This window comes from Botrytis porri (assembly GCF_014898465.1).
Source record: "Botrytis porri strain MUCL 3234 chromosome Unknown BPOR_001, whole genome shotgun sequence".
Lineage (NCBI taxonomy): Eukaryota > Fungi > Ascomycota > Leotiomycetes > Helotiales > Sclerotiniaceae > Botrytis > Botrytis porri.
This window is the reverse complement of record NW_024066075.1, coordinates 1,074,876-1,087,217: the sequence shown is the minus strand read 5'-3', so window position 1 is coordinate 1,087,217 and position 12,342 is coordinate 1,074,876. Positions and strand designations below refer to the sequence as shown.

Sequence of the window (12,342 nt, the reverse complement as noted above, 5' to 3'; positions counted from 1 at the left end):
TTAGCAATAACGGTCCACGGTTACTTTGAGCGTCTTTCGTGATACTGGGTGTTGTGGTTAGTAGCACTGTTAACGGAATGAGGTAGAGATCTGGAAATAGCTTCAATATCTTAGATATAGTAGAAACATAAGAATGTTGGTGGTGCTGATTTATGAAAGATATAATGGAAGCAGGTATCAAGTCAAGAATGATGGCCACTTAGCTGAGCTCATTGCGTATCAATGGAATTTGTGGTTCGCCGATTGAAGTGATTTAGTGGCGGGTATGAATGTGACTTTTGTGATAATTTGATTTGATCAATGACATGGATTTTGCATGATATACTGGAAGATCGAGAGATATGGAAGAACCACATTGCCGAGCTTTTGTGGAATCAAGCTCCCTATCCATTCATGTAACATCTTGCCAGTAGAAGACGGCAATGTGGTTTGGATTGGTGATCTGATGGTTTGATAGAATGGTATTCAGTTGTGAAATTCAAAGTCATTCTGGGTTCAAGCATTTGCTATGCGAGGATCGGGTGGAATGATGTAGATATATGGAGGTGGGAAAGACTTAGAGATATAGGATGGATATTTCCAGATTAGATATTCAAAGAATGATCAGGAACGATCAGGAAGCCATTGAAAAGAGGAGGACAGGATTGAGGCGGGTTGGAGACAAACGGATCGTGAAATTCAAGCTTTCAACGTATTAGATCTCGAAGTGAACAGTTCTGATACTAATCACGTTGTTACCTCCCTTCGTTCATAGGAAATATTCTTTAAAGCAAAGAATATATGTGCATTCGTCTTCGTCTGCACTATTGAATGCGGAATGCGAGCTGATTAGAATGCCTTATAACTAAATCCAGCACTGGCAGTTGAGTACATAAGTATTACCCAAAAGGCTTCTAGTCACGGAGGATGTATCATCTAACAAAGTCTAGTGATGTCTATACCGTATTTGAGCTCATTCTACTGAATGTACAATTAACGAGTGACTGTATGGCAGCTACATGTCGAATTTCCTTACATGTCTCTTGTGAGCCTAGATTGTAATGCTGCTTGTCTCTTGCTTGTGGAAAACTCATCTTCCGTCACTATATTGGCATATGGTGCAATACACATACTCCCACTAATTTCCGGAAGGCTGTGAAGTGAGGCTTTCAGCATGAAATATGGGTTGGGAAGATCGAAAGCTGCCTCCGGTTTTGTGCGCAGAGGTTCCTAAAAGTATGAAAATAGTCCTAAAAATTTTACTTGCAAGCTGTGAGAAGACGGGCGTGAACATTCGAGATGGGTGAAATTTGTCGCAGGTGATCTGTTTGACGTACAATGACAGCAGAAGCCTCGGACAATTTAGTATTCTGTCATGGGAGATTGAAAGCGGATGTAGAGAGGCAGTGGTTGAGCGCACAAAATTTAAAATTGAGTCCCTTTCTCTAAGCTATCAGGGCGTCATAATGAGGGTATTGATGGTGGAGGTTGAAAGATAATCTGCTTTCTCGATGTTGAGATAGCCGAAACCCCGAATTAGAAAGTCAATGTTACAAATAGCTTCAACAAATGGAGTCGTTTTGAATATTCTAATTATACTTGATCAATGTTTTCCATATTCAGACTCCAGCACTCACTACGAAGACACTATTCAACACTTGTAGAGAAGGTAGATCTTCATTCCAGTTATGCTCTTTCCCCCAGAGACGAGAGGAACATTCATCAAACCAAGTCGAACTCGCCAAAATTCAACAGAGCATGAGGAAGGGTAAGAGTAGCTTCATTTAGAGAGCACATATCAATACAATTAAGATGCCATATTGACCCAGCCTGCTACCGCCCAGACACGTTGATTCTCATTGCTTCACCAAGCATCACTTTAGAGGACATTCATTATTGAGCGCCCTGACACGACCATGAAATAAGCAGATATAAGCCTCTTGCTCCAAATCAACTCCTCTCCGTGTAGTCATGCCATTGTGGTTTCTAGTGCTCTTCATGTCAGACATGAAGTCTAATCCCACGGTAGGCGTTTGTATTCTGATTTAGACACTTCAAGTCTTTCAATGACTGAGATTGCAGTTCGGGCTTGATAGGTTAAGAGATCATCTAAATGCAGATAAACTCTCTCAAATATCTGAATTGATTATTGGAGATGGATTAATGGCTCCGTGACTCCCGTATACCTTTGCTGTCGACTTCCAGCCGGATTATCGAAAGCCTTGAAATGTTCAAATTGACATCTGGCAAAACAACATGTCGAGCAATTTCAATACGATAGTTCTAGAGCCCTGAGCAAGCGATGGAATCGCCATGGCTTAATCGCATGGAAGGATTGTCAAAGTATCCTGAAACGATTGAAGATGTGATAAAAGGTGCAGGAATAAGTTTGCGATCCCGAGGTCGGGCCACTTTCCGGAGTGCTAGAAGTGCCACCAAGATCTCCTGAATGATTTACAACGTCACAATCTCAATATACCCACGCAATGGCATTTCCGGACGAAGATAGTCGTTCCTGAAGCCCGTGGAAATATACAGGCGACCATGGTGAGCAGCTGGTGGCAATGCAATGTATCCGGTTTGGTATGGGTAGTACTTTGCACAGTAATCTTGGCACACAAATCTTCTTTTGGACCGATATGATAAAAGAAAGTTTATTTTACATATATACAAAGCCTTAAAAAGTATCAATGGAATGGTCAACTTTAAAATGCTCAAGATTAGTCGGTGTTCCTGAAATTGTCAAGTGTTGACTACCTTCACAAACCACAATCGGGAAGCCCTCGCTAATCCGACCAGATACTCAACCTAGACACTTAGTAGTCCTCCAACATATACTTGATAAAAGTACGATAGCAAATGGAATGGGCAGAATAGGCTCTCATATTTCTAGATCTAATTGATGTAGATGGACATTCATTAAGATGTTGTCAAAGGCTAGCGATTTAGCATCAAAGTGATTGTCCCTGACTCTGACTTCAACGGAAACCAGTGAAACAGAAGACACTGACAATGCGATGCTACACGGGAAAATGGTTTAATATGTGTTGAAGTGTATGTCAATGTGATATCACACGGACTTGTCTACCATATCATTCACAGTAAAGAACCCTTTCAGCTAAAAGGGTCTTGGCCTCGGGAAGCATCGAAAGTAGTTGAAAGGAAAGGAAGTCTTTTAGACGGTTAGCAGATAAGTTAGGTAATGATGATAAAGTAAGTACTCTAGTATAACAGTATCTTCCCTTGCATTAGGTGATTAGTTTATGTTATATTGTTTTTGGAATGTTGCCCCTTGTACATATATAATTGGCACTTCCGCGTGGTCTTCATTTAGGCCCAGCCACAAAACACCTCTTGTCCCCTCTCTTCTCTCTCTCCTTCTTCCACTTCTTCAATGCAACCTTTTGACCACCACCACACCACCACAACACCACAAATCGTACTTTTGCTTCGTTATTTTCAACAACGTCGCGATTGTACCCTCATAATCCTTTGATGTCTCCAATATTTAGTCAATAATTTATCACCGAGAATCTTGTATTTCTTACTCATCAGTTTTTGCTGTTGAGTAGAGAGAGCAAGCCACAGCCTGGTGGATCCTACTCGTCAACTTTCGCGTCTTCTCCATAACATACATTAATGTTACAACAATAACGCGACACATTTCGATCAATATGTTTTCCAATTTACTAGACAGAATGGGCGCATCGTCTCGCTCTTCTAGTAAGCACGAAATAACGCGTGCCCCTTCATCGGAATCTATCGATACTTCGATCACTGTCGACGACGCCACGAATTTAAATTCCTCTACATCTACACCTCCAACAAGCATTGGAGACAATGTCAGTGTCACTTCTGCCACCGGAAAGCCCGAGCCCATTGCCGACGAGGCATCAATTGCACCCGAACATACAGATAGACGAAGTCAGCGAGCACGCGCAAAGGTCGGAACCTATAATGCTAAGATTCTTGCCGGCACAGCCGTACACACCCCCAAGAAATTTTTAAAGGACAAGAGCGCTCCAGACCATGAAGCACGGCGACAAACTATATCAGGAGGTGAATTGGCTGGTGCATTGGGTCCGGCAAATGCGTCTGCAGGCACTATAGGAAAGAATGGACAAAGGCTGGTTAGTGAGGGAATTGATGCTCTGGACTTGTCTTGGTCAGTCAAGAAACTGCCCAAGTCAGCCAGCAAACCCAATCACAAAAGCCCTAAAAGTACTGCTGCTAAGAAGGAGGATCTTTCTCGAAGAAAGTCTTTACGATCAACACCAGGCGAGAAGGCGGATGGGCCCACGAAGAAGATCAGCTTACTAGGAAAGAGGGATCGAAAGGAAATGGAAGGAGGTCTTCAGAAGGCAAAGCGGGAGCTTAGAAACCTCGCAGACACGAAGGAATTTGCAAAAATCGAAACAGAGCCTGTTGTATTGGAAGTCTGGAGCAATGGAAAGCTTGTTAAGAAGGAGTCGGCAAGGAAGAAGAAGAAGGCAGAGGAGGCCCAATCTCAAGTCTCCGAGCCGGAGCCTACCAGGACCCCAACAAAGAAGGTAGCGCAAGGCAGGAAAGAGAAAGCTTGGTTGACGAAGGGACTCTACGCAGGACAGGATCCGGCCAATCTTGACTGGTTCAAATCTTCTGGAAATACAAAGTCGCCTTTCAAGTGGACTGGAAAGCCAAACAAAGCCCTGCCATTGCCCTTGTGGAATGGCCAAAGATTACTACATGTTGGAAGAGATTTTAAACTGCCTTTCGACATTTGTGCTCCACTCCCACCAGGACAACCTAAACCTACCGAATGGTACAAGACTTCTCATAGTAAGCTTTGTGGATTTAATCGCTCGGGTATTTGCTAATTCTTCATATAGATCGATTTATCGGAGAAGCTGGTTCAATGTGGAAGAAGTCAAGTTTGTTTGATAGTTTCTTCTCTAAGTGTATCTGTAAACCCGATGCGGGTTGTGATGAAGATTGCCAAAATAGAATCATGCTTTACGAGTGCGATGATACCAATTGTGGCGCAGGTCGAGACAGTTGCACCAACCGTGCATTCGCTGAGCTCTTCAATCGTCGCAAAGGCAATTCATTCCGAAAAGGTGGCAACAAGTACGAGATTGGAGTTGAAGTTATCAAAACAGCTGATCGTGGCTATGGAGTTCGAAGTAATCGCTGCTTCAACGCAAACCAAATTATCGTTGAGTATACAGGCGAGATTATCACTGAAGACGAATGTGACAGGCGTATGAATGAGGATTATAAAGATAATGATGTGATTACTTCCTTCCACTTTTCACTCCAAAATCAGTTGGCTAACTATCTTAAAATAGTGTTACTATCTAATGTCATTTGATCAGAACATGATCATTGACGCGACCAGAGGTAGTATTGCTAGATTTGTCAACCATTCCTGTAGACCAAACTGCAGAATGGTGAAGTGGATTGTGGAGGGCAAACCGCGAATGGCTTTGTTCGCTGGAGATAATCCAATTATGACTGGCGATGAGCTCACCTACGACTATAATTTCGACCCATTTTCGGCAAAAAACGTTCAAGCGTGTCGCTGTGGCAGTGATAATTGTCGCGGTGTATTGGGACCTCGACCAAAGGACCAAAAAGTCATTAAGCCCACCACCATTAAAGATGTTGTTAAGGCTGGTCTTAAAGCCGGCAAGCGAAAGCTTCAACAGATGATTGGTGATGACGAAGACGACGAGGACGCCCAGATTCAAAAGAAGCGAAAGACGAAGACGGCCACAGGAGTCAAATCATCTATATCTACCGCTACCACAAATGTTGCAAAAACAGTCAAGAAAACAGTCTCTTCACAACTTTCGAACGCTCGTCATGTAGTTGCCTCTAGCAAGAAAGCAATCAACGTTAGCCAAGCCACAGCTGGCTCACTCAAAACATATGGAAAGAAGCAGATGAAGCTCTCTTCAAGCAGCACAAGTTTGACTATCATTTCGCCAGAGAAAAGTCCCAAAGGCAAAGATACGACGAGAGAAAGTATGACGAAAAGTATAGCACGAAGTAGGCGTTCTACTAGAAGATCCAGCGTGTCTGATGATGCCAATGAGAGTACGATTCGGGTTGTCACTAACTTTGAAGGAGATGAAGGAGATGAAGGAGATGAAGGAGATGAAGAAGAAGATTAAATGATGGACCTGTAACCACGATATACACAAATTTTGGCTGCATTGTTAGGGGGTGTTGCTGCGCGCGGGGGAAGGGGGGTTGCTAGGGTCGGAATGGGCACATGGACTTTTATCTTATTTGGGCTGCTGGCATGGCTAAATCTTCAACGACTGGCGTATGGCTTCTTTTTGTATGAATATCTTCTAATAGTTCCTCAACATCAACTTTCGGGATTTTTTGCTTCAATTTAGTTTCACCTATCCTTGAACTGCGAATGAAAAAACGTCTAATCGAGTGAGAATGCACGATTAGCAATTAGATTGATCGCATGCAGCCGAGCCGAAGCCAGTCCGCCTATCTAATCGAGATTTTAATGCCGATTTCTATCCACCGCCTTTAGAGAAATATTTCTAAAGACATCATAGAATTATCAACTCTGCCATAGGAACTATAGATCATTTTTTTAATCAAGCAAACTTTGGTCAATTACTTTCAATTTGCTACCATCATATTTTCTGTTTAACATGATACCATTCACATAATATAACCAGCCCCCAAAAACTATAAACCCCGCCACAGGCCAGAGAGAAGAGAGAACTGGGAAAGTTCTCTCCACAGATACATTCATGAATACCACAGAGGATCGCAGCAAACGTGGACTGCCCGAGGTGCATTTGACACAATCTAGAGAAAATGGAGATCTAGGACCTCCACAATCAGGATATGTATCAAAAGTAGCAGCAAAGCCTGTCCCAGTTGCTAAGTCTTGGGCACATTTTGTTGCCGGAGGGTAAGATTTGCCCCTCCATCGTTTTTGACAATCGATGCCTCAAGATCCAACACTGACATATTTTTGACTATAGTGTGGGGGGAATGACAGCTGCAGCTCTCACAGCGCCTCTCGACGTCCTAAAAACACGCTTGCAATCCGATTTCTACCAAGCACAGCTGGCGCAGAGCCGTCTGGCCAAGGGGATTTCTCCACATGCACACCTCTCGCCACTACGTAGCGGACTTTTACATTTCCGTGAAACTTTTCAGATCCTCGGGTCAGTACATAGACTCGAAGGATATCGTGCGCTCTTCAAAGGATTGGGGCCAAATCTTGTAGGCGTGGTTCCTGCGAGGTCGATAAACTTTTTCGTCGTAGGCAATGGAAAGCGAATATTGGCGGGGTATAATGGTGGGGTGGAGTCAGCTTGGGTCGTTTGTCTTGCGGCTGCCGCTGCTGGAATTACGACGAGTACGGTTACAAACCCTATTTGGTTAATCAAAACTCGATTGCAACTGGATAAGAATGTGGCCGAGAGAGCAGGAGATGTTGGCAAGAGACAATACAAGAACAGTTGGGATTGTATCAAGCAGGTTGTTAAGGGAGAGGGAATACGGGGTTTATATAAGGGAATGAGTGCGAGTTATTTGGGTGTTACGGAAAGTACATTGCAGTGGGTCTTGTATGAACAGATGAAGAAAAGCTTGGAGAAAAGAGAGGAGAGGATAACCTTGAGTGGGAAACCCAGGAATTTCTTGGATCACTCAATACAGTGGACTGGAAGCCTCGGAGCAGCAGGATTTGCAAAGCTTGTGGCTGCACTTGCGACTTATCCTCATGAGGTGAGCTCGGGTTCATAGTTCTTGGTAAATAATATGCTAACGACCCATGTAGGTTCTACGTACACGCCTAAGACAAGCACCTTTAGATCATGGACGACCCAAATATACCGGACTCGTTCAATGCTTTAACCTCGTTTGGAAAGAGGAGGGAGTGGCTGCTTTATATGGAGGCTTAACACCGCATCTATTACGAACAGTGCCTAGTGCTGCTATCATGTTTGGCATGTATGAGGGAATACTGAAATTACTGGAAAAGCCAGCTTCACCTTGAGAAAGGTATGGATAAACTGGGTAGATGTACAACACATGAATAGGATTTTACGATGGCGTTTGTATCAAGAAAGCGGCACATGACGACTATCAGGACTTGTGGTATCCCACTTCAGGCAGGATCGGTTACATACAATCAATGTACATTATGAAAATCTATGGCGCTTTGTGGAAACGGATGTGGGTGGGTAGATCATCGGCATACTGTATCTACATATACATTGGTTATATATAGTAGGGTGGGCATTCCGCTCCAAAGACTCAAGTAGACGGGAGCAAGTTTGCAGAGGCAATAAGCACGGTTCTCTGCTTTCAGATATTTTTTCATGTGCTTGATTCTGATATAGCAGATACAGCAGAACTTGCAATTAAGTTGTGCAAGCAACCATTTCCCCAAAGTGGTCGAAATGCAGCCACCGACCAGCTAAACGCCCTTGGTATATGTGAGAAAATCGAAATAAAACTACGGCTAACACCCCCCACCCCGTTTTGAGTATGAAATTACCATGCTCCCATATTTGTAAGCGATCTTATCATATTTCAGGTTTCCTGCCTTGGAGCTTAGGACATTGTTTGTACCATTGATATCGTCTTTCCCATGGTATTCGGACGTCGTTTCTTGAGTTTTCGTGGAACATGTTGTGTCTTCACTTCCAAGTCCTCCCAACGACTTCACCAAGCATTGCGATCCCAGTTTGGATCTGCCACTCATAGATTAACATAGCTCCTTCATTATCAAGTGATCCCATTTCCAAATCCGAAGCTTCGGAGATAGAATGACAATTTTTTGTCAAGAAAATTAGAGCCACTCACCCTGTACAAATCCAGCCAACACCTTACTACCCGTCTGCAAGAGCGGATGTCCAACGACAATCTGCAAGAATCGCTCCAAGCCCTCTCTGCGATGCTCAATCACATCGTCGCTAAATCTGTTGGTGAAGACCTTTCCGGGCAGAGGGGGGATGGTCACGCGCGCACTTTCGCGCTCCAAGAGATCGCGGAAGTATTCGAAATCGCTGTAGCGGCGGCGGACGGTTGAATTGCGCAGCTTGAAGGCGGGAATGTTGGTGCTGCAGTTGATTTCGTAGTCGGTGTACATGCTGCGGCCGATGCCGTGGGTTTGGGGATCGCGGACCTAGAGGGAGGGGTGAGTTGGTTAGTGGTTGGTTGGTGGTTGGTTGGTGGTTGGTTTGCGAGGGGGCAGGTGGAAGGTTGGAGGAGGAGAGGGGTGGGGGTTGGGGTGCTGGAATCGTGTAGTGTTGTATAGCAGAGAAGGAAATGGGATAGCATACTTCTATTTCAAGAAAGTTTTCAGGAGGACCATAGATCTCTTCGAAGCTTTGTTGACGAGAATCGGGCATGGCCTGCATGGCAGATGGTATGCTAGATCTTCCTGGCGACGTAGGACTTTTCGGAGAGGTTTGGCCTGCGACGGGTGACTGTGTTGATTGCGCCATTTTTGAAGGGTATCGGGATGCGATACGACAATGTAAAGGGATTGACTATTTGATTATGCAACAAAATGGATACAGAATATGATGATTTATTATTTTGGTCGTTCCTTGATGTGACGTGATATCTTTTTGGGTGGATGAATTTGACTTGTTGACGCTTTTAATATTACCTAGGTTGTTTCGTTATGTTATTATGTTGTGTAGGTGGGCTGGCTGGCTGGTAGGTAAGGAAGGTTATGCACTTCTCGCCCATGCGTGCATCTGAAGTCTTTTGGGTACTGTTCGTCTCCGTGATAGCACAGAGTAATAATCAAATAGTGGAAGGGACCCATTAGATATGAGAAGGGAAGGGCGTCTCTTTATTTTTTTTGGGGGGTTAGGGTTCTGGTGGTGGTGGTTGTGGTGGTGGGGCAAATTATTGGCTTTGGAGTTTTGGAACGTTGGGATTCTTGGATTTCCCCTCTTTTACGGAAGTTACAATGGTAAGATCTTAACAATGAGAGATGAAGGAGGCAGGAAGGGGGAGAGGGGAAGGGAGAGGGGAAGGGATGGGAGAGGGAGGACAATCAATCAACCAATCAATCAATCAGTTATATATACGTTGGTATAGTATATATGATCTATCTATCTATACCAATCGAATGCAAACGACTCTGGTAACCCCTCCTTATCAACAATGGTGATTCAACAAGACTAAACAAGTAACCTTCTGGTAACACCAAAACCGTTGATGTAATCCATTTTGTTTTGTTTTGTTTTGTTCTGCTTGGCTTGGCTCCCGATTCGATATCAATCTCCCTTGGGATTTTTCTTTTTCCTGTAGAATAATTCTATCTATCTATCTATCTATCTATTCATCAAGCCTTCTTTGTAAACGCAGAGCTACTTAGTATTCTCTCATCACTCAAACCTTCAATCCGAACATCAATCGTATCTCGTTGCTTTTCTAGCCCTCCCAGCTTTTCCATTACATTTTACTGTGCGAGCGCACTCTTCGTTGCCTTTTGTGCTTTTCCCCGGCGACTTTCGGTGTTTGCTTCTCCTCGATCGTCAATGATATCCGCCATGGACGTTGTCAAGAAGTTGATACCATGGGCAAGGCCACTTGTGAGCACCATCACGACTAATCGAATGTTCAAAACAGAACTAATTCATTCTAGCTTCTGGTCATTCTGTCTGCTGTAGCTGGGTAGAACGCTCCAAAATACATTTGTTGATGGTCTGTAACTGATACATACTCGCTCTAGCTATGCATACTCACAAATTCGCGCCCTTTCCCTTCCTATCTCCCAAGCTCTCGCACTCTTTACAGTCGTTCTGCCACTCGTCACTGGAATATCCACACAAGGTGCCGTTGGATTGATCCAGCGAGCGAACAAGAAGGAGCAAAATCAACTCACGCTGCCACTAATTGCTGTGATTGGTTTTCAGTTGGTCTACGAAACTATTGTCGCTACTCTCGCTCTGACATATATGATACCACCCAAATCATTACACTGTGGGTTGGAAGATGCGTGGCATAGTCTGTTCAGTGCAAAAGATGATAGAAAGATAAGCGCAATTCAAGATGCGTTGAATTGTTGCGGTCTTCATTCTATGGCTGACATGGCTTCGCCGATCAAGAATCAGAAGGGTCCTGGGAGTTGTGAGGCTTTGACGGATCGTTCGCAGTGAGTTAATCATTCAATAACATATCCAAGACATCAATCTAACAGCTCCCACAGAAGCTGTTTTGGCCCCTGGAGACAAGCGGAGCAGATAAATGCTGGCCTACTTCTACTTGTGGCCGTTGTTATTTTCACCATTAAGGTACGTTTCCTTTCTATGGTATCAAAATATCCATCTCTTGCATGTGTGCCAGATACAATCGTCTCATCTATTAGTCGTGCTTCTATGTTACGAGGGTCGAGGAAGTTCTACATGGTTCACCAATGTTTTCAAAACTATAAGCATGCATAAAAAGTTATTTATGCACAGCTTAGATTGGATTATTTCGCTGGCAACAAAAGGCATTTCAGATTGCGGCAAACAAAAGGTATCATTCATTTTCTGACATCAACATAGGTGACTTCTATCATAAATCTGCTTACCACCTCCTTCTGGAGACGCTCGTACTGGTCTCGACCTATTCACAGCATAACGAGTGGTGATACCGAAGCGCCAGAAGAAGATAATAGGGCAGAGACCAGACGGCTAATCGAGGAAGGTGATGACGAAGAAGAATCTTACCGAGATGAACCCACTCAGAGACGCCTCTCGGGATTGAATGGTTTGGGCCATGGCCATGGCCAAGGACCAAGAGTCGAGCCTTCTCGCTTGTCACAAAACTATTAGGCAATCTCGATATTTCAAGCATACAATAAGCTTAAGAATGAGATGCATGAGGCTCAACAAGAATCCTAGTATCCTGGTCGATAATCTGGGGCAATCAACTCCACTTGGGGCAGTTTCTGGGTCGTGAGAGATGATTGGGGCGGACCTGGGGAAAGCGTGAAGGGTGATGAAGGGCGAAAACGAGAGATGGCTGATGATGACATTGAGAGACATATTTTCTGATTTCGGTTGTGACGTGATGTGATCAGATGGCGCTATTTACATTTATCCTTTGATATTATCCTGCAATACAAGAGCATCTCGATATAAACTCTCGAGACACTTCACTTGGGGCGTAATCAAAATCGGCACTTTTATCCTGACGGTTCTGATATGAATCCTTGCACCTACATGGTGCTAATCGCAAACACGTGATTAAGGGCAAGTCATTAGGCTGAGTGAGGAAGGTATGAGGGTATCTAGATACGACGAGCACTCCACAGAAGAAGTATCGAAAGGTCGCTGATGGGGCCTTTGGAAAGATAAACAAGCAAAACTTGAAATGTTAAATTTATTT

The 12,342-nt window shown here is 43.9% G+C and overlaps 4 protein-coding genes across 4 annotated transcripts; 3 read left to right on the top strand and 1 right to left on the bottom strand.

Annotated features, from left to right (window-relative positions):
• Positions 1 to 3,378: 3,378 nt before the first annotated feature.
• EAF01_000323 (uncharacterized protein) lies at positions 3,379 to 6,134 on the top strand (the record flags this gene model as incomplete). Its single annotated transcript, XM_038908573.1, has 3 exons — positions 3,379 to 4,797; positions 4,848 to 5,248; positions 5,307 to 6,134. Exons 1-3 carry the CDS (start codon positions 3,654 to 3,656, stop codon positions 6,132 to 6,134), a joined length of 2,373 nt encoding a protein of 790 aa, XP_038775479.1. The 5' UTR covers positions 3,379 to 3,653.
• A 606-nt stretch (positions 6,135 to 6,740) lies between these two features.
• Positions 6,741 to 7,999, top strand: EAF01_000322 (uncharacterized protein; the record flags this gene model as incomplete). Its single annotated transcript, XM_038908572.1, has 3 exons — positions 6,741 to 6,904; positions 6,978 to 7,728; positions 7,781 to 7,999. The coding sequence occupies 3 exons, from the start codon at positions 6,741 to 6,743 to the stop codon at positions 7,997 to 7,999; spliced, it is 1,134 nt and encodes a 377-aa protein (XP_038775478.1).
• Positions 8,000 to 8,797: 798 nt separating this feature from the next.
• On the bottom strand, positions 8,798 to 9,455 carry EAF01_000321 (uncharacterized protein; the record flags this gene model as incomplete). The annotated part of the gene is made up of 2 exons (XM_038908571.1): positions 8,798 to 9,133; positions 9,291 to 9,455. 2 exons carry the CDS (start codon positions 9,453 to 9,455, stop codon positions 8,798 to 8,800), a joined length of 501 nt encoding a protein of 166 aa, XP_038775477.1.
• A 1,062-nt stretch (positions 9,456 to 10,517) lies between these two features.
• Positions 10,518 to 11,786, top strand: EAF01_000320 (uncharacterized protein; the record flags this gene model as incomplete). Its single annotated transcript, XM_038908570.1, has 5 exons — positions 10,518 to 10,559; positions 10,613 to 10,641; positions 10,700 to 11,122; positions 11,177 to 11,261; positions 11,517 to 11,786. 5 exons carry the CDS (start codon positions 10,518 to 10,520, stop codon positions 11,784 to 11,786), a joined length of 849 nt encoding a protein of 282 aa, XP_038775476.1.
• Positions 11,787 to 12,342: the final 556 nt, after the last annotated feature.